The sequence below is a fragment of the Cricetulus griseus genome (genome assembly GCF_003668045.3).
Source record: "Cricetulus griseus strain 17A/GY chromosome 1 unlocalized genomic scaffold, alternate assembly CriGri-PICRH-1.0 chr1_0, whole genome shotgun sequence".
Classification (NCBI taxonomy): Eukaryota; Metazoa; Chordata; class Mammalia; order Rodentia; family Cricetidae; genus Cricetulus; species Cricetulus griseus.
In genome coordinates this window covers 168245906-168268882 of record NW_023276806.1, presented here as the reverse complement: position 1 = coordinate 168268882, position 22977 = coordinate 168245906, and the positions used below count along the sequence as shown (strand labels likewise).

The following is a 22977-nucleotide window of genomic DNA, read 5'->3' as shown; positions in this document are numbered from 1 at the left end:
GACTCTTGATCAAGCTACCATCTCATCCGATGCCCACCACTTCCGTAAGGCTGCGGCATCTCACAGCAAAAGCGAAGACCAGGGCCTTGGCGAGAGGCGACACCAGCCCTTTAGGTTAGAGGCAACCTCAGCCCCTCTACCACCAGCAACCCAGTTAACAGCTGCCGCAGTATCCGGCTTCTTGGACTCAGATTAATGCGGATCTTCCACGTAAACGATTTACGGATGAAATAAAAGCTCTTTAGAGCAACACTTCCTTTCAAGTTCTTAAGATGCCTCTAAATCTTCTGGGAGTGAGTGGCTGATGTGGGGGGCGGGGTGGACAGCGGGTGTTGGGGGTGGAGGGTGGGGATGGCCCAGCAGGGCGTTGGGAGTGGAGGGTTAAACCCGCTCGCGTTCTCACCAGGCTCCTCCGCAATGCCAGTCCAGTGTTGAGGCCATTACGTTTTCCGGGTGTCGGGGCCTTGTCTCTCCTGGCATTTGTCTGAAATGGAAGTGTCTGTCTGAACTAGGCCGGGGCGCGCCCTGCCTTGGGTGGGTGAGTAGGGAAGATGGGGGTGGGGTGGGGTGGGGGAGGAGGGGACCCTGGGGTGGAGTTAGTCCCTGCCTATTTTCATATTCATTAGGACTGGGAGGTTGCCGGATGAACCCAGCTGAGTTTCAAGATATAAAAGCAACTTCGGGTGCCCCTTCTGCAGCCCGAACATATTAAGACGCTGGGAGCTGGGCAGCTCCTGGCGTCGCGGGGCTTGCTTCCCTTTCCCTGCTCTCTGACCCTCCCTCCTCCCGCCCACTGCTCCCTCCTCCCTCAGCGCCCTCCATCCTCTGCGTCCTGAGAGCTCTCAGACAGCCTTCCAGGATTATGGAGTTTCTGAGTGAGAAGTTTGCCCTTAAGAGCCCGCCAAGTAAAAACAGTGACTTTTACATGGGCACAGGAGGCGCGTTGGAGCACGTTATGGAGACGCTGGACAATGAGTCCTTTTACGGCAAAGCGACGGCAGGCAAATGCGTGCAGGCCTTCGGGCCGCTGCCTAGAGCTGAGCATCACGTGCGCCTGGACAGGACCTCGCCCTGTCAGGACAGCAGCGGTAAGTCACCAGGACCCTGGCCGGGTTCTAGCCCTAGCCCCATCTTTATCCTTATTTCCAGACCGGTGGGGCCGGGGCTCTAGTCTCAGCCCCAGCCTCCGCTGTCCTTCCTAGAATTAAGGTGCAGTGAGGGTCGGAGTGAAAAAAATGAGGGAGCAGGGATCCAGGCAGGGGTGGGGGGTGGGGTGGGGCTGACTGAGGGTGGCAGCCTGGAGCCCCGCACTTTCTCGTGCTTTGGGACCACTGCAACCCACAGAGACCAGGGCTAAATTCTGAGCGAAATTCTATTTCGCTCACTGGGAAAATCCACAATTGAACAGGACCAGAACCCCAGTATAGGCTAATAGGGAGCTAAATACAGTATAATTCAGTCAAGACAGCGAGCCTTGTGAACCCGTCCCGCCGCCGGGATTCCTAGGCACAAGGACATGAAATCCATCACTGGACATCACAGTGGTCAGGAAATCCAAATCTTTGAGCTCCTTTAGATGAGTGGGGACGGACACACAACAAAACTTTTTATTGTCCAAGGCGGGACGATATTTTCATCCAAAGATGGTGTATTTCAGTTGTTCTTTACTAGCTTGTGTGAATTTGTGATTTCTGCCGATTTTTATTTATTTACTGCGTTTGCAACCGGCAAACAGAGGTTCTTGTTATGCAACAAATCACATTGGCTTTGGGCAAAACATTCCGATAAAAATCATTCACTTTCGGATTCTTCATTGTCTACTTTTATCTTGCTCCACATAAAAACCCCACCCAAAGAGCCTTTTGAAATGCTTCTGGACAGAATCTTCAACTCTGAATGCCAGAGTATCTCCAAGTCAAAATGTTATCAAAACAAACCATCTATCTTTTTCTATCTTGTAGCCCAGTACAAACCTATCATTTCACATGCGGACAGTTAAAGCAGGTTTATGATACCAAGAGGGCTTTTCCTTATCATAGTGTATACTCCACCCTTGAGCTGTAAGGAGCGGGATGCGTTAAAATAACAAACGAATTAAGTGTGAAATATTTACAACAAGCCTCCGCCCCCTATTTTAATAGAAGTTCAAATATCTGGCAAGACTTTTACTCTTTAGGGAGCTCTTTTGCTCGATACTTTGTAAACAGACTTTGAATGAATCTCGTAGTCTACTAATTTTATTCAGTGCGTAGAGTGACTTTTGATTTGTTCGGTTACAACAACAACAACAACAACAACAACAACAAAATGCACACAATAGAGGAAACTATCTTTTAATTGGACTCGATCGTTTATTTGGAAAGAATGGAACAGCTAATTCTTACATACAAGAAAGTTTTCGCTTCCTGACTGCACTTCGGCGGCCGCATCTGTGTTTTCGGCATTCTCAGATGCATGCATGAAGTTATTTGAACTGACAGGATTTTTCAAATGGTTCTGCAGTGGCCTGTGCCTACTGCTAGATAAACTCCACCGTCTTTTAAATTGTCGGGGAAAGAGGAGAGAGAAATGGTGGTCTATTTGAAGTGAATCATTATCTTTTAAGCGATCATCTCACTCTTTGGAAGAATTTTAGTGGAGAAATACTGAATAAAATGAACAGGATGGTTACCCGCTACATTTGAGAAAAAGCCGGTCTTTCTCCAGACCTGTCCCCAGCGTCTTGGCGGCTCCCCCTCCCCCACCACTAATTGCCCGCAGTTCCCGGTTTAACTCTTGTCTGCTAAGACAAAACCTTACTGTTCATCAGTCATAGCCCTCTTCATATTTAATTTTGCAGCATATCTTCCTTAGCATACGATCAATGTGCAATTTAAATTATACAGACATTAAAAGTCAATACGTTTGTAGAACACATGAAACGGTTCTTCAAACTGTTATGGAGGAATCTCCCCCCCCCCCCCAGGCAACCCCAACCCCCTTTTAAAGAAGCAAATGAAAAATGTTGGGTCAGTCATTGGGAATTAGTGTTCTGGTTAGATTGCCTTGTTTTCCTTACAAGAGGACAATAACACAAACCCCAAATAGCTCCCGCTTCCTTATGTTCATTGTATCTGTGAAATTTAAGGATACAATTAGTTTCTTGTTATATTGCAAGCTTGAACTCTGATCTCACGGATATTACTGAAATTGCAATAAGTTTTGACAGAATGCAAAATGTCGTTTTTAATTTTACTTTACTTGTTTTTGAAATTTTCACTTATAAGTGTTCCTAGAAGGGGGGTTGGGGGAACTTTCTGACCTAAGCAGATATGAGTTAAATGGAAGTGTGAAGTATTCAAGGGATGCAAGACGTTTTTAATGTAAAGGAGTTCACTAAAATCTTATACCTTTTTATTATAAATCGCTTTCAGAACTTGATAAAAACTTAGTAGATCACGTTCGGAAGGAAATTTTAATTCAGACATGAGATGAAATATGTGCAATGTAATGGAAATCATATCCCATTGAAATGCTCAGCATCACTTTGTGAGGAAGGGAGATAGATTTAATGTTGGTAGAAACTATGATTTAAACTTGAAGTGTCACTTTTTTTGAAAGTCAGAAGTAGTTTAATTTTGTCTTATGTACAAAATAAAAGTATATGCTATGTACATATTTCAAAAGTCATGGTTGTTTAGCTTTTTTATTAGTCTGGAGCAAATTTTCACTTGACTATTTTAATTTGATTATAAATTATATATAATTTGTCATATAAAACAGATCTGTGGACTTTGGCAAATCACAAGTCCATGTACACATTTAAAACTATTTTTAAGCATGATCAACAGTGAACTAATAATTATGAATTGCACATCATGTGATGATAGAATACTGGTAAAATAAATGACTGGCAGATTTATTTCCCTGATGCTCTAAATTAGTTCACATTAGTTGTTTCGTATGTTTCACCATCCTGAGTACTGCTATTTTCCCCTCTGAGTACAGTGAACTATGGGATCACCAAAGTGGAAGGACAGCCTCTTCACACCGAGCTGAATCGAGCAATGGATAGCTGCAACAATCTCAGGATGTCTCCTGTGAAAGGGATGCCAGAGAAGGGTGAACTGGATGAACTTGGGGACAAATGTGACAGCAATGTATCCAGCAGCAAAAAAAGGAGACACAGAACTACCTTCACCAGTTTGCAGCTGGAGGAACTAGAAAAGGTCTTCCAAAAAACCCATTACCCGGACGTATACGTCAGAGAACAGCTTGCACTAAGAACAGAGCTCACTGAGGCCAGGGTCCAGGTAGGTTCTGAAAGGTGGCCTTTCGGGGAGGGCTAATATTATACAAAGTGAATACTTGTAATTTGTCAAAAAGGAAGAAACATTGTCAGCTAAGACATCTTGTGCCAAAGTAACATATGAACAAGTTGGTCTATTAAAATTTCTTTTTAGTTGTAATAATTTTGACCACTCACTAAGTTTAGGGAAAAGAGCTATTTCAGAAACTGAATGATGAAGTCATTAAAAAAAAAAAAAAAAAAACAGAATACAGTAGCATATCTCTTATTTAAAAAAATCTTAAAGCGTAAATTTTTTTCAAAGTTATATATTTATAGATTTTCAATAGTTATATATTTAATTTATCTCTTTGATATATTTTGGTATATTTTCAACTATTATGATTTTTTTAGATTATATACAAATTATTTGCAAATTACTTTTATATACTAGCCAATAAATCTATAGCTTTATTTAGGTTGGAATTATTGTAATGGAAGAAAATGAAATAATACAAGCTCTTAATAGCTATGTATACCATAAGACATTTCCACTAATAAAATTTAAGAAACATAAAATGGCTCATTTAGAGATTTTTTAGTCCCAACTATTTTCAATATATACCGTTTTAATTTTTAAGGTCTAGGTAACTGTACAGATTCTTTCAGAGCAATTATTAACAATAAAATTTAAATAATTTTATGTACTTGAGTATATTTACAAACTGTTTAGTCAAATGACTCAACCAGAAGGTTCAATGAATCTAATTTCTTGTTTAAAAAATGAAAAAGAAAAAATTATACTGGGTAAAATGTCACCTGCCTCTCAGCAGTATTTTATTGTAGCTAGAGCTGATATTTTTAAATTACACTTTATTAGTTTTCAAGTAATAAGTACAAATTTGAAAGGCAGCAATAATTCAAAAGGCCTTTTTTCTTTTTATATACTTTTACCACATTATTGAATTCCCTCTCTCATAAATTACTGTAATAGAAAGATGAATAAATTGTGATTTTTTTTCTTTTGTTAATGGAGTTAGTTTTGCTTGTATGGTCCATTTGTCATTACTGACCACATGTGGTGACTCGGGGATGACAGCCAGCAGGTTATGCTTAACATTCTTGAAGCAAATGGTAATTCTATCGTAGTTCAGCAAAAAATACATAGCAAGTTTGTACTAATGAAGAACGTTAGAACTGTCTGGTATTAACACCAGTCCTGCATGTGTTTTTCGTCCCATGACTGTTATTTAAATTAGTTATACTTGTAACCATAGAAAAATTTGTTTACATGCAGACTGATCAGCTGTTCACTGCATGTTTCCCCTTCAGTCCAGATTCATATCTGTTTGAGGACATGCAGAGAGAACCAATCTGACTCGTATTAATCCAGGTTGTTCTCTTCCATGCATTTTACAGGCATGTGAAAATCGATACCCATTTTAAAGAGACTGTCAAGAGTACGGGGAGAAGACAGAAAGCACTTGTATATTCTTTGTGCTTTTCTGTGTTCAGTATAGGGAAATGTGTGTACTTTTGTTGTATCAAACCCCGGTAGTGATAGTGATGGGTACTATTTGATACTAGCAATGTAACTTGGGAATGATACTTAAACGGTAGCTGTTGAAAGACTAGCTGTGATTTCAGAAAACTCCCTGGTGTATAATATTAAATGTGCTGAATATTAATAGGCAGCAAAATTTGTGATAATATAAGATATACGAAATTAGAATTTAGTATTAAAAATGTATCCACAAATTTCAAGTAAAATTTAGTGAAAACATCTTTGCACTTTATAGTTATACATGCTTGATTTCCAATTTCTTTCTAATCCATTTAGACTCTGCAAATAGTTAGGTTCCTGAATGCTACCTAAGCAGTGTTTATTCAAAAACATCAAAGCTTTCATTTAAAATATAATTTTCTGTTTCTTTTTAAAAAATACTGCAGTATTAGAATTTTAAAAATTCACGAGCAAGAAATGAGAATTAAGGATCACTCTCAGGAACATAGTTATTTGCATGAGGATTTCTAAGATATAATTAGAGAAATCAGGAAAGGCAGTTTAATGACCTGGGAGAAACATACTAATTCATAGGCATTCGTGACACATGGTTCTGTCTGTCTCACTTAATTTACAATTTATAAGTGTTTTTAATTAGCTACAATAAGTATAGTTATGTGTTTTAACTTCAGGTGATTGCACTTCACCTACCAGTCTTTTGATGCTCAACAGAACATGTCATCTTAATTTTCCTGTTTCTAAGTAGTCAAGGTAATCCTGTTGCCAATCATTTTAGATAAAATATCACTTTTAACTTTTACAAGATCATTTAAATATAAACCTCATCTCAGAAAAGTCTTCAATTTATGACACATTTTCAAGATAGTTTGTCGATAGGCAGAGATGATAACTGGGTTGTGAATTGGCTGAAGAAAGGAAGGGATGAGGTATTGTCCCTCAGGTTCATCAGACCCACCTAGAGGATGATGACTCGCAGCAAGAAGAATGAAAATATTACAAACTTTTTTTTTATTTTCTACATATGAAAATGCAGACACATGTACATAACTGAACGTGTCTAAAATTCCGTTCTTTCTATTGCTATGTTACCTCATGCACATACGATGCCTCATATCAGAATACAAGAAAAAGTAAATCATGTGGAATCAGTCCTGATGTAAAGAAATGCCTTCGCTGTTATTTTTTTACTGAGTTGATTTTCCTTTCTGATTTGAAAATATTAATGTCAAATTTGCTCTACGTAATGTTCTTCAGCTAAAATTATACTCTTTTAAAAAATGCTAGGTTTGGTTTCAAAATCGAAGGGCCAAGTGGAGAAAAAGAGAACGATATGGCCAAATACAGCAAGCTAAAAGCCATTTTGCTGCCACCTATGACATATCAGTTTTACCAAGGACTGACAGCTACCCACAGGTATGATCAATGACACAGAATGCTCATCAAAGATGATGGATGTGGCTTCCTCAGAGGGTGACTTAAGGTTTCCTAGATCTAGCACAATAGCCAAGAGTAAAAATTTAACCTCCAGAAAATGTATTCCACTCTTAACAGATTTTTAATTCACTAAATGATATATTTATTTTTTTGTTACCTCCCTTCACAGTCATTCACTGAAATATTTCACTGTCTGTGCCTTTTGGGTTTGTTACATATTGAAAAAGAAATATCACTTAATGATATGTCTTAATTGTATCATGCATTCTAATTATTCAGGTTATTTTCATTAGATTTTAAAAAACATGTTGCCTCATAAAATCTTTGTGGATATAACATACAAAATGTGTGCACACAACATACAAAATGCTGCTGTTAAATGTGAACTTTTAATTCTCAACTCTATTTAAAAACCTCATTCTTTTACTAACCTGTTTTTTCATATTTGATGTCACTTGTTTCAAGAGCACACTCAATACTTTATGATCTATGGACATATTTTTAAAAAATAATCGTACATAAGCTATTTATTACCAGTGGAGCTCTCTAATCATATCTCAAACAGTGTTCATATCTCCTTTTCTCTTTATTTCTTTTTGGCCAATAATGTTTTCTTCTATTTCACACTTTGTGGTATGTGTGCATGTATTTTTCTCATCTTAGAGTCTATCATACATCATGTATTCTGATATTATATTTCCTTAATACGGAGTAATGATACTCTGCACTGCATTGTTGATGCTTGATGAGTCACTGGAGGATTGTCTGAGCAAGTGGTGCATTGTTTCATACCTTGCTATTCATTGATACATGCTTTGTGAGACACATATGAAGTGTAGTCTGGATAAGTACTTTGATATGTCAGTATGAGCCATCTCAACTCCTAATGTGAGAATACCCATTCTGTTCAACTGTAAACTCACACCCTCCATGTCAATTCAGCCCTCTAATGATGCCCTTTCCTAGTATTCTTTTGCCTTTAAAATTCCTTTAAAAAAGTTTTTGTGAACTTCTTCCTTGCATATAATTCTTTAAATTTATCCTGCAATTTTATACTTTAAAACAGAGCACCAGAAAAGACCAAGTTCTGCTCCCTTATTTTAAAACTCTGGAAAAAAACAGCCTAGTTGTGTTAAGGAATTGGCCTACGAAGGCATCAATGTTTTCTTCCAGGGTAGACAATGAGCAACTGCTATGGCTCCACGGTATCCTTGCAGGTTTCAAGAGGCTAGTAGTATAAAAAAATTTGATTAGTTGCCATATTCTTCCATTAGTATGTCCTGTGTCCTTTCAAACTTATCTGAAATTAGTTACCTTATTTCTACCTGGTTAAAATCATGACCATCTTTTGCTTACTAAGCATCTCAGAGCTAGGGAAATTTCATCAACCTCATATTCTTTGGGAGGCAGTGGAATTTTGAGCAAAATGCTATGAAGCTGTTTTCCCTCTGGATGGTAACCTCAATGGGAAGACAGACTGTGATGCCTTATAGTTTTTAAGCTGCAGGACTCTTGTGTACTGTCCAGGCCATGTCCTAAACAGGTTGCATACTTAACCAAAATAACAGCCATCTATAATAATGGATATCGATTTTCTCCATTTCTCACATGGGGAAAATGAGGCACCGAAGTAGAATTTACTTTCACTTGTGATGAACCCAGATTTGACCAGAGTCAAGTTTGGCTCACTGGCACAACATCTTTCAGAAAACATACTATTTAAAAATTTAATTAGAATTTCAAACATGAATGCAATATTCATATCATTTCACCCCTGCCTTTCCTTCCATTCCTCCCAAGCCTCCCGTTCACTCTCAATTTCTTATTTAGTTATTATTGTTACATTTATTCTCTCTCTCTCTCTCTCTCTCTCTCTCTCTCTCTCTCTCTCTCTCTCTCTCTGACACACACACACACACACACACACACACACACACACACACAGCCTGCTGAGGCCATTAATTTTGCTTTGTGTGTATAGTGATTTAAGGCTGACCTTAATACACATAGTAAACTGCCTTTTCCATATGTATATGTGAATACATTTAAGTCCTTGAATTACCAGCAATGTAATTCTAAAAGAGCCATGAATTCCATTGCTAGAATCTGCAGCTTACTTCAATGAGACTGGGAATGTACCTCAAGCCAGTAAAATAATAAATGAGTGTTACAGTGTATAATTTACATCATTTTGAAGCTACTAACTTCAGACTTTAAAAAAGAAAGACACCAACTACTGAACTGTTTTCAAGTAGAAATTAGACAATTGTACAGTAAACTTCCTACACAATTCTTGACTGAAGTCTCTCATTTTGAATACTGCTTCTTGTCTACATCCCTTTGACTTTAAACTCTATTTATATTTTTATTTTGTGTTCCTGGCTGTTGGTTACTTTGTTTTTGGCTAGTCTGTCTTATTTGCTGTTTCATAAAACATTTGCAATGGGGCCTGGCACCAATTAAAATCCTCAAGAGGGCCTATAACACTGACTAGCCATGCCTTTTGCTAGCACAAGATTGCCATTGGCTTACTGCAATTCACAGGATTGAATGTCAGCTAACACAATATTGTAGCCTCCTAGCTAAGTCAGGAAGAGGATAAGGTATGTCCAGTGGACACTGGATAGTTATTTTTTCACTTCCACAAATCATGGGAATTTTATTCTTATTCTCCTCGAAACTTCCATGCCATGTAAATAAATTGGCTATACTAAGGTATGGGAATACAGACGAATTGTGCTGAATTTATTTTGACAGAAAAATGATAAATGTCTATAAAATAAGCATTGCAACAACCTCTCAGACTATTCTATATTACTGGTAAATCATATTTATTTATTTATTTATTTATTTATTTATTTATTTATTTATTTATTTTTGGTCCAGAGTTCTGGAATCAAACACATGTCAGAGTAAACACTGGCAAAAGTCAGAGGAAAATTCTCCTTCAACGTAAAGTATGAAGTAGACTTATTTTAGTTCTTTGAAAAACAGTTATGTCAAGATCAGGTCTCCCAGGCTTCAGCCTAAAGGAGATGTTTTCTATCATGCAGTTTGAAAATAGAAACTTCTAACAGGAGAAATAGGCACTGAAATAGAATCCAAAGACTTAGTGCAAGAAAACATTGAATTTGGTACTGTTACTAATTACACAGAAAAAAAGTATAAACTACAAAAAATCTGAAAACTGGAAAATGTTGGATGCAGGGCAGAAATAAAGAATTAACAGTTTGGCAGGAATGCAAAAGCATACACAGAAATACAGGAAAAACAGAAAGGGTTTGAAATACAGTCTTTTGAAGTATGGAAAATCACTGTATCTAGCAGAAAGATGGCTACATAGGATATTAGTAATTAACATTTATAACATGCTTTAAAAACTTTGTTTCCAACTGGTTTTTATTACTTTGGAGTAACAATATAACTCTAGAAATATCAGTAAAAATGAACAATCCAGGTGTTACTTTAACCCAGTTGTTTGCTTCTTTCTTACCTCCAAGCACTCACTTTGAGTCCACATCATCTGAGGTTAGGCATCAAAGCCCGTTTTTGCAATCTTCTCTTCTAAATTCATCACATAATAAAGTAGTCAATTTTGTCCCTAAAATGTGACTTTCTTTTTCCAAAGCAAAATATGTGTTCATCTTAAAATTTATAGAAGAATAGCATAAACTATTTTAAATGTGTTCAATCCTTTTAGATTGTGATAAGGTCTTTTTAAAATTTCGCTTATCTTTTGTTGCAAATGAACAAGATGAGCTGTATAATGCCTAGAGTCACATACATTAAGGTAGGATATTTTTCCTATGTGCTGAAAACAGTTTAAACTAGGCATGGTGGCTCATACCTATAATCCCAGCACTCAGTAGCATATGGAAGCCAGATGAACAAGAGTTCAAGGCCATCTTTAGCTGTGAGTTTGATGTCAGCCTGGACTTCAAGAAACCCTGTTCCAACCAAACAACCAAACAACCAACCAACAAACCAACCAACCACTCCACATACAGTAAAGCCAGGCATTATGCACACACATCTAATCCAACATTCAGGAGACAGACCAAAGGATCTCTGCAACTTCAAGGCTGGAGATCTGGCTTCATGAGAGACAGATTGATTCCCAAATATCCAAGTCTGAGGACTCAAAGCTGCCAGTGTTTTGGGCACCTGTACTCACATGCACACACACACAGGGGCACACACACATAGTTAAAAAGAAAATAAATATATATTTAAGTACCTAGCTTTTGCCTACAACATCATTTGGCAACATTGTGATCAAGCTAAATTATTTGATTTCAGGACATTACTATATTAATAACAGTCTCACTCTTTGCGTGGATTCCATTTCTGTATGAGAATTCCCTTCCCCACCCATGCAATATTTCCTCCTTGACCCTCTGAAGTCCTTCCTCTAGTAGAGCTGTATGTGCTATGACAGGTCTTCCTACTGTTTTCAATGTAATCTTTTAAAAATACAACCCAGTTTTTAAACACCTCTGTATAGCAAATTAGTCAATAGATGTAAATTCATGTACTGATTTACTTCAATAACTTTTCATTAATAAATTAAAAATAATGATCAATAAAACAGATGGCTTCTGCAGTCTTTATCAGAAGCAGAACTGGTGGTTTAAGGAATTAACTTTCCTTTCTTTAATATACTAAAGAGATTTTCAGACCCCATTGCATCATAATGATCCCCGCCAAATTTCCTTTACATTTTATCAACAACTACATGTTAGTTACTGGTTTAGGAATGGAAGATATGTGAGATTATGTCAAAATACTCTGCTCTCTAGGTAAATTACATGCTAGGTAATGTTCATATTAAGTTACACACACATTTGTGCACAGAAACCAGACCCAAGTAACCAGAAACTTAAAAGGTCTGAGCCTTGGATTTAAAAAGCAAGTAAGAAGCTAAGCACTGAACTCAACTGAAATCCAGTTTCAGAGAAGCAGGAGTGATGAACAAAGAGGTCCATACCAGGCTGGTTAAACCCACAGAAACAGTTGACCTGAACAAGGGAGAGCTCTTGGTCCCCAGACTGATAGCTGGATCCAGACCCCATGAACATGGGTGTCAGTGAGGAGACCTTGAAATCTATGGGCCCCCAGTACTTACCCTAGCATAGGAATGGAATTTGGGGGCCCATTCCACATAGAGGGATAATCCCTGAGCCTAGACACATGGTGGTGGGGCTAGGCCCTATCCTAAAGGCTATGACAGACTCTAAAGACCCCCTATGGAAGGCTTCACCCTCCCTATGGAGCAGAAAGGGTGTGGGATAGGTAGGGATAGGTTAGTTGAGGGGTAGGCAGGGGAGGAGGGGAGGGAGAGGGAACTGGGATTGACATGTGAAACAATCTTGTTTCTAATTCAAATAAAAAATGAAGGAAAAAATAAAAAGCAAGTAAGAACCTTTCAACACTAGAAACTCATTTTTATAATTAACACAATAAATTAATAATGATAATAATAATAATAACAATAATAAATAGTTTTTGAAGAAGGAGATATTTTCTATTGAGTTTTAAATACTTTTCTGCAAGCCTTTAATCCTGTAAGGATTTCTGTTTCCATGCTTTTAGGCCAAATTTGGATCACAGGAACATTTTCTTTATTAAGTATCTATTATGTAGCTAGGTGCAATGGGTAATTCCTTGGCTTCCTTTTGAGACTTCATCTATAAACTTAGAAGTATTTCTGAGGCTAGTGAAGACATTGTTGTTACCATGACTGATGATGGTGTTTCTGTTATCTTGAGGCTTAAGTTGATTTTTAATAATAATAAAAAAGCCCTTGCTTATTTGCTTTCTTTGGCGCTGAATCCTGGGATGTGAAGAGATCTTAGGGTTAACATGATGGTTTGCATTCAGACACTGACTTTGCTGCTTAATCACTTTCAGATTTTTGGCAAATGAATTAACTTCTAGGAATATTTCTCCTCACTTCGAGTATGAGGATAAAAGTTCACAAGACGTTTGTGAGTGTTGAACAAAACAGTCCCTTGCACTAAAGATACAGAAACCATACCATCACTAGGCCAACAAGTCATATTGATAGTACAGAACTTTCACTAATTGTAATGTTTAAAATCAGAAAAATACAGGGTAGTGTATATTTTCCAAATAAGCAGAGGTTTATAATGGATAAAGCTACTATTTTATTTAATGTGTAAATATATAAGCTTTCATAAATATACATGAAGAATATTTCATAATGCATATATATGTTAAAAATAAGTTATGAGTTTCACTAGATATTTTATCAATATCCACTGCCTCAAAGTGCAGCTAGTTTTACAGTTATTACTTAAAGGATTTACATGAGGTTGAAATATGTAATTTTCAAATTAAAAATTATTTATTTTAATTATGTTAAAACATTAAAATTTAAAGTTATAAAGAATAACACTCAAAGAAGTAATTCATACTATTTAGATTGTGAAATTTTTACATTTATTTTTTTCAAATGTCAAATCATAACTTATCGCTTTTCTTTATTGCTTAGAATAAGTTATAAATTGTTATAATACTGGATTTAAATAATTTTCAGTAACCCTTTAACCTTAAGAAAAACACAGTTAAACAGTTTACAATCATAGATGAGCAAAACATGAGAAGAAATATCACATGTATATGATATATAAGTATTACACACACACACAGACACAGACACACACACACACACACACACACACACACACACACACACACACACACACACACAAAACACACATGAACAGAGAACAGTCCTATAACAAATAAAGCTTAACCAGTTTACTAGAGCAGATGTATGGATTAAAACCTGAATTTCATACTCATTGCTATGAGAACTTCATTTTGCTTGTAATTTATAGTTTCACCTATATCATATCTAATTTAATTAGTGTATCTCCTTCTGGCATGGTAGGTATAATTATAATTCTTAATATTTTTATAGATTTTTAAAAATAAGAATCATAATTATTAAATAAAGTTGTATAAAAATTCAAGTGAATTTTAAACAAATCACAAGAATAGAATTCTAACTTTGCATTTAGTACAATGTGTGTGCGTGTGACATATGTGTGTGTGTGCATGTGTGTATGTGTATATAAATACAGCAACAGTTAAAGAAACAGGCAATGAATTTGCGAAAAATCATGGCTGGTACATAGAAAGTGCTATACAATGAGAAGGGAAGAAAGAAAATGATACATTTTATTCTAATCTCAAAAATATTTAAAAATAATAAAATAAAAACAAAGTAAAAATATGTAAAATTGCCAGGTGGTTCATGCCTTTAGTATCAGCACTCATGATGCAGAAACAGATGGATCTCTGTGAACTGGAGGCCAGCTTGGATCTATACAGGAAGCTTCTGGCCAGACAAGGCTACATTTGACCCTGTCTTAAAAACAAAACAAAATGAAATAACAAAAAGAATAAAACTAATAATTTTGCTCAGGTGAGAATGAATGCATTCAGAGTTAATATATGACTCCAAAGAGGAGTAGGTAAGATTAGAAACACTCTGTAAAACTTAAGACATTTGCATATTTGTTTCATATTATAGATTTTGCATGCATAGTAAACTTTATGAGCAAATGATCATTTTAGCTTTTCCTTCTAATTTTGAATTTAATAAAATACTTGCTGTCAAAAATAAATTAAGTACTGTTGGATCACAGTAACTCATGCACACATTGAAATCCATGAAGAAACAGTGCAAGAAATGTCTGGAGAATGCGCTTTATGAACACAGTTGCTTCATAAAAATGAAATAGTGAAGATTAAGCTCTATTACTTATTCCTTTTATAACTGTGATAATTTGGAAATTGAGGGATTTCCTTTATGTAGTCCTTTTCGGTTATCACAATTCCTATAAAAGTTAAGACTGTGTTCAACATTAAAGGCAAAGAATCAAATGCTACATCTTTGAGAATTTATTTCAATAATAATTTAAACATATTTATATGATGCAATTTTGAAAGTTTCTAGGCATTAAATATCTTAGGAAACTACTTGCATGTTTCCAGTGACATGACAGTTTGTTGGACAGCATTTTCTTATGTTGTCAGTATTATACTGTTACATATAATAGCAATTTTAAAATGGAAATAGCACCCTTCTTCCAAATCCCTGTCTTTGTTTCCACGATGGAATTTTATTTAAAAAGAAATGAGAAAATATTTTAATAGAGGATCATCTAATGAATATTTAATTTACATAACCTCAAATTTATCACATTATATAATTAATAAGTGCATTTTAGGAATTAAAAATGTAAATCAATTAAAAACATCCTTGTATTTGATATGTCATTTTCAATATTTTAAAATTAAAATTAGAGCCAGTAAGTGGGAATTGAAGCTGTGCCCTAATTTTTATCTGAATTGGTCTTTTCATTGCTCAGTTAACTCAGGTTGGACCCTTTCAGCCACTGGAAGCAAACACATTCTTTAGAAATACTGTCATTTTTCTTGCTAGTGACTTATTGATCTAATGACTAGAAAAACTAATGAACAATAAAGCCAGTTAATAGTTACAATGAATATGATTACCAGTATTTTACCAGCTTAACCTGGTAAAATGCTAGTGAAGCATGCAATAGCTTCTAGAAAATTAGACTGCATTTATAGAAATTGATATTTTTATTTTGAAGACATCATATAAAATCTGTCAAATTCCATAGTGATAATGTGATAATAAATGGATATAGTAAGAGCAGAAAATGTACAGAACAATCAATAAATATAAATACTTGTTATAGGAGAAAGACCCAAATCAAGTTTTGGATCTTATTGCAAAATAAACATTGCTCTTACATCATTATAAGGACTTCTTGTGAGTTCCCACCCAATTTCTTTCCAAACAGTGTTTAATTTGGCTTCTACCAGGAATGTGCACACAGGGCAATGTGAATGTGTGTAAGGTGTGTGTGTGTGTGTGTGTGTGTGTGTGTGTGTGTGTGTGTGTGTGTATTACAAATGTTGGTGGCAAGAGATAAGAGAATGTTCTTTTTGATGATGTGAGGGAGGGCAAATCAATTTATTTTAGGAGAAAAACATTATTAATTGTTTTAATACTACTTCAAAATGAAAAGAAGTGTACACATATTCATGTTGTTAACACAGAAGCTTAGCATTTCTAAATAGTCTACATTAGCATTGAGAAGCTAAAATGCTATCATGAAACTATTTTATAGCAAGCTTCTTTGCTAAGATAAAGGCAGAAGCAGTGTTTCTCTTTAAAATCTATTTTAAAAAACTGTTAAAATTACAAGCAAACGTACATTGTAAACATGCACCATTTTTAGGATACTAAAATGTGCTTTTCAGTTTGGTTGCAAGGAATGTATCTACACAGTGTTTCCAAGATAAAGGAGTTATATAATTTCATAGTAAGATTTGTTATGAGATTTCAAATCACTACCTATATGTATCCAAAGTGAAGAGTGCTTACAAACAAAACAACTTTCTCCATTATTCCAAATATGTGAGATAAGTAAGTGTTAGATTTCTTATTTGATTAGGAAAATATTAAGCAGAGTGTACTATTTTGAAGCGGAGCTTCCAGTCTTGCTAATGAAAGGCATGGTTAAGTTCCTGAACAGTGCTTTGAACACATCCTTAGAACTTCTAAAAAGTAACACAAGGCACATTAAAACATGGGATGCTTTCAGGGTCAATGTTCCTTTTAAACACAATGAACAAAAATAAAATGACAGGCATCCATTCCCTGCATTGTATAGAAAACACACAAAAGGAAATTTTGTTGTTGTGCAGCATGTAAATGTTATGTACTTTAGATCCCAATTTGGTGCAGGGTATTGCCATTGCCATCTCTGAAATAATTCAAAAAGAAACTTGACCCATTTAAAAGTCAAATTATTAGAATGTTTTTTTATTATGGTAGGAGGATAAGTTTGTTCTTAAGCTTGGCATTCATAAAGAAGCAGTGCACGATTTTAGATTATGAAATTTGTAGATCCTAGCACAGACCTTAATAGAATTGGCATATGCATAGGTTGTCTGGACTGCAGTAAATTTAGATATTTTATCATATATTGCCTTCAAGCATTAACCTATTAAAAACAGGTGAGTTCCAGCAATGATGACCTACACAAGTCTCCTGTATGCAAGTTAGATGACACCTGTTATATAATAAACCCATTGCAGATTCCCCCATGACAGTTGAAAATGAAGGTGATTGGCAACTCAAGTATATCTATAGGAACATGGTCAATGCGACAGTCTAGAATCATATCATTTGAGAAGTGGTTGGAAGGACTAGAAATGAAAACCTAAAAAAAACAAAGAAAAACAAAAAACAAAACAAAACAAAAAACAAAAAACAAAAAAAACCAACGTGGGAATTTTGTCATAGTAAGTGAAATAATGATTAGTCAGTGTCATTTTATGGAACATAAATGGAAGAATGGAATTTTTGCAAAGTAGTAGAACTTGTGGCTCCAGGAAATGAAAAAGTTAAAGTTATTGAGAGTCTAATTGCATTTGGAAGTTGGACTCCACTAATGTCTCCTAATTTCGGCTGATTTATTACTACTATCATTTTTATATAGATTCTATTATCTGATATGACATTCTTAATGAGTAAGTACCAATGCATCTGTGATGGAAAATATGTTTTTATGACAAAAACTCTGTGCATAAATAAGATAGCAAGATAGAAGAATCTGAATATGATTTTCTTATGATTATACTTGTGGTGATTTGTATTTCCAACCACAAACATACATTGGCTGTATTAATCCAAGTAGTTTCTAAATTTTTATTAGACCTGCAGAAATTGATCTGTTTAAATTTCACATTCTTAGGAACTTTTCAATCATTCAATACATTATATGAAGGGTTTATCATTTATTTTTATAGGCCAAGATAAGTAAAATAATTATGATCAATAATCATTGCTATCATACGGTAGAGCCTTTGAATTATGAAATTGGAAGTGTGCACAAAAAATGGATTGTAACTTACAAAAATAGTCACCTTATTTTACTGTCTTTTGATTTCTTTGGGTCAGATTTAATCTTATTGGTTATTCAGTCTGGGTTAAAGGCCCTGGTCTCTTTTTTTGATTAACCTTCTACAAAGAACACCCATGTATCCATGTATCTGTGTTAAGATAAAAGTCTTTATAGTTTATGCCACACATGGTAATTAACTAATGTTGATTAGCTGTCAAGTACTAGATTTAAGCCAGAGGCAATATTTTAGAGAAAGTAAAATCACATTTCTTCTGGTATATTACCTTAAAATTTGCACCTGGTGTTTTGTTATAGAAATCTATTAAACCCATGAAGTTCTATTTTGAAAATAAAGACATATTTGGGGTGGGAGTCAGAAGGGACAGAGTGACAGCATGGAGAAAGAATGTGTTAGGAAAAGTTTCTGAGAATTCTCCATGCACGGGAGGAAATTTCAAATTCTTCAAAATATTTGTATATCCAAACTAAAATGTTGCTCTGAGTAATTTACTCTATCAATTTGGTCTGCTCAGAAAATACCTTGCATATTAGAAACTTTGCCTATCACAAATAATACATTGATATGCTTGATCAGATCCAGATAAGTTTATGCTAAAATAAAATCTTTTGCCCTTTAATTTTTCACTAGAATAGAGTCCAGATTGTTTTAGATTTTCAAATAGATTAATGTTTTCAAATTTTCAAAGAAATTTTCAGAATAAATATTTTCTTTATTTAACATTATAGATTGTTTCTTTGCCTTTCCCCTGTTCCCTTCACTATGTAACTGGTTGGAAACATATTTCTATGCATGTGGAATATAATATATGACTATAATAAATTTTAGTGAAACTATAAATTGGAAAACATTTTAATATGGAAAGACAAGTCAATGTTCCCTATCACTATTCATTTTCAAATAAGCAAACAAGTTTTCATTCCTTCCTGAAAGCCTTTTCAGTCATGTGACTGTGGGTTTTGCAACGTTTTACAATGTTTGATTGAGTGTTAAGAAAAACACCCAGATTACATTAGAAGAGCTAGTTTGCTAGAGTAATGACATGAGCAGTCCTCTTGTTGGTTTGAGACACATAGCCTAACAATCATTTTGGCTGATGTGAAATGAGTGGAGAGAAGTATGCCAACAGGAAAACAACACAGGCCATGGTGTTTTAAGGAGTAATGAAATATGTAAATGATTGTATACATCTATATGAAGGTAAATGGGTCAACTCTGTGAATTTATATTTATAGCTACATAAAGATACACACAAGTTTAAAACAAATTTTGAAATATATTTATATTAGGAACTCATTTTAGAACAACACAGGAATAAATATTTTTTTGGTCAGTAAGTATTTTTGTGAGTATTTTTGTGATTTTAAAATCATTTGTATACATTTTCTTTCATGTTTCCAAAACAAATGCACCATCCTGTTTTGAGTCACAAAATAACTTCTCTAATGTGAGCTATATTTATGAATATATTTTTCTATTATAAATAGAACATAGGTTGTCATAGAGTGTTGTTCAACTTGGTTTTGTAAGAATGCATCAGAGGCTACATGTAGAAGCCAGGAATATGCAAATTACAAGACATCCTTATGTGTCAAAATCATTGATGATTCCATTTTTCATCATGACTTAAATAGAAGAAATCCAGATACCATGACAACACATACTGGTGCCATGTTTAGTTTACATGTGTTATAAAAAGTTGTTGGAAGCTACATACCTGGAGTGGTGTGCATTCCTGTAATCCCAGTACTCAGGTGGTTGAAGCAGGAAGACAGGAAGCTTGAGCCTTGCCTGGGCTACATGGCAAACTCTAGGCATACCTATATACTACATAGCCAGTCTCTGTTTCAGAAAGCAAAACAGAAGACCACAGGCCCCAAACAAGACAAAACAAAAGGCACATACATTTGTTTTATTTCATCTCCTGAGGCTGCATCGCTTTGCCTTGCTTTGCTACATAATAGTCTCTACTGTTCCTTTCCTTCACTTCCACTTGTTACAATTTTCTATGTGTCTCACTGTAATTTCTGTGGCCTGTTAATTTTTGTTGTTTAATTGCCTTGCCTATTGTGATTGAGATGCTTTGAATTTAAAATTCTCATTTGAAAAATTAGTCATAGTGTTCATTTGAAAATTTGTGCTTTATTTTACTTACTCATCTTCCTTCAAGACATAGTAATATGAATGTTAAATTTGCTGGGCACAGATTGCACCTTTTTTGCATATGTGATGTTTGTAGCACTTTTACTGCACTCACCTGACATCTTAACATTTGCCGTTTTTCACCTGTACTTCTGTTATTTGGTAATGGTTAATGTTCTAGAATTACAAGTTTGTTTTACGTGTCACATATCGTTTTGAATTCCCCATACCACATATAAATAATAGAATAAATGTTTCAAATGTGATCAGACTCTCAGAGAAGTTTACTGAAGCGTAGACATAGGACACAGGAAGCAATGAAAGGGAAAATACTTTCTGAATGAATACAGTTTTAAAAATATCATTTTAGACAAAACTACGTAAAAGTCGACAATAATTTCCTGTGAAAACCACCATTCCAGCTTCAGAACTGGAAAAAAACACAGCTGTATGTTTAGAAAGGTGAATATCATCTTTAAATTTAAGACCATCTTTGAAGTTCTTCCTTCCTTAAACACATGAATAGAAGCCATGAGTCATGACTAAATATCCCACATGCATCTTAAAATCATGACTACAACAAGAATATCGAAGTAATTTTTGTTTTCTGGGAGTATTTTCTGTGGTTAAGTATGTGAGCTTTGATGATCTACTAAAGTAAACAAACTATAATAATTTTTCAATGACTTGTTTTTCAGTCACTGTTTTGTATACTTAGAAGGAAATTATAGACCTCCTAATAGGGTCAAATAAATGAGTAGCTAACCCAACTTTATAAACCTAAGGAAAGTGAGAGGGTTAAAGTGAGAATGTGTGAATGTAACATTTGTTGTTTTATATATTCCAGATTCAGAACAATCTGTGGCCAGGGAATGCAAGTGGTGGCTCTGTGGTTACATCATGCATGTTACCACGTGATGCGTCCTCCTGCATGACACCTTATTCTCACTCGCCTCGGACAGATTCCAGTTACACGGGGTTTTCAAACCACCAGAATCAGTTCAGCCATGTGCCCCTCAACAATTTTTTCACTGACTCTCTTCTCACTGGGGCTACCAACGGACACGCATTTGAAACAAAGCCAGAGTTTGAAAGGAGGTCTTCCAGTATTGCCGTTCTGAGAATGAAAGCCAAGGAGCACACCGCCAATATTTCATGGGCCATGTAACATACAGTACTCTTTTATTTTTCTTTTCATAGCAAAGTAAAACATTCTTATTTCTCATATTTAAAGGATACCACAATAAGCTGCTGTGTGTGGAAGGGCTAAAGGTCAAGATATACAGTGAGACCAGCTTATATGAATAGTTGTTATTATTTAACATTAAAATCTAAGAATGGACCTCTGAAAGGACTAAATAGGTTTGCCATGCACCAACCTCCACAAACTCTGTTTTAGTAGTAAGTTTTTTTTTCCTATTGTACAAGTCAATGAAATATGGTCATGCAACTTCTTAAAGGAATAAATGTATTAAACAAATCCTTCCGTGATAGATTGATTTATACTAGTTGTGGATAACAAGAAATCCCTTGTAAAATGATACCTGATAAATGAGGAAACATCCTGGGGGAAAAGGCAATATAGAACCAGGGGGCTTTGAGAACTAACACCACTTCCCCTTCTTTGGCTCCAAGACACAATGGGCATACACTCTGTTGCTCAGAATTTATCTTCAAGTCTCCAGATTTTTTTTTTAACCTTTCAATGTCTTGGTGAATTTTTACTCAGTGGGGTGGGGGAAGACTTTCTGAATGGGTCGGTATTTGCATGAAATATCTGGGCAGTTTCTTGCAACCATGTGGCTAAAGGTGACAACTGAAATATTCTGGTGTGATTTAAAGTCTAGTCAACTGGGCAGGTTTTATAAATGCAACTTGTAGGTGAAGAGGCCAGCGTGAAGACTGCTACTTAGTGATTAAAACAAAGAAACGTTAGCAAATGTGCTGTTGTTTTTATGCTGAAATCATGTTGATTGACTTGCATATGTGGATATTCAGCAAATTTGGGATTACTTTTCAATCAAATCAGCAACAGATTGGAATTTATGTGTGTTTTGTGGGTATGTGCATGCTCAAAAGCATGCCTGTGTGGTTCTTGATGCTCTATGCCTTAAGCATTTTTGCTACTGTGTTTTGTGTGGAGAATTAAGATGTCAAGAGGCTCTCCAAAAATTTCTAGTTAAAAAAAAAAAAAGAAAAATACATTGCATCTGGAAAATTGTTCACTTCTTTGATTTACTTCTCCTCCCTTTCCCCTGTCACATTCCAAGCCTTTTCATATGAGTGAAATGTCAGCCCCCTTGGAAGATTCTTAAGCACATAAAGGGAAAGTCAATTAATCGAGGAGATGACTTCCACTGCTCAGATCAGAGCAACATCTACTCTTTGTACTCTGGTAGGATCTTCATGTGGTTCCCGTGGACGTTAGCAATCTTCTGCAAAGCCCTAATTTGGGTAAAGAATAGGAATACATGAATTTTAAAAACTAAAACTGATGAAAAGCGCTTTTATCCATGAAGTGTCTTTTGTTAGTGGGAAAATATTTACAGCAATTAGGCAGCTTTTGTAATAAATGTTTAAATCAGGAAGATGATGGAGATGAGTGATGTCCTAA

General features: G+C 35.3%; 1 protein-coding gene across 1 annotated transcript; it reads left to right on the top strand.

Moving 5' to 3' along the window:
• The first annotated feature begins 722 nt into the window (after positions 1-722).
• Alx1 (ALX homeobox 1) lies at positions 723-22412 on the top strand. The gene is made up of 4 exons (XM_027394153.2): positions 723-1088; positions 3988-4292; positions 7077-7205; positions 21211-22412. The coding sequence occupies exons 1-4, from the start codon at positions 863-865 to the stop codon at positions 21529-21531; spliced, it is 981 nt and encodes a 326-aa protein (XP_027249954.1). The 5' UTR covers positions 723-862; the 3' UTR covers positions 21532-22412.
• The last annotated feature ends 565 nt before the right edge of the window (positions 22413-22977 follow it).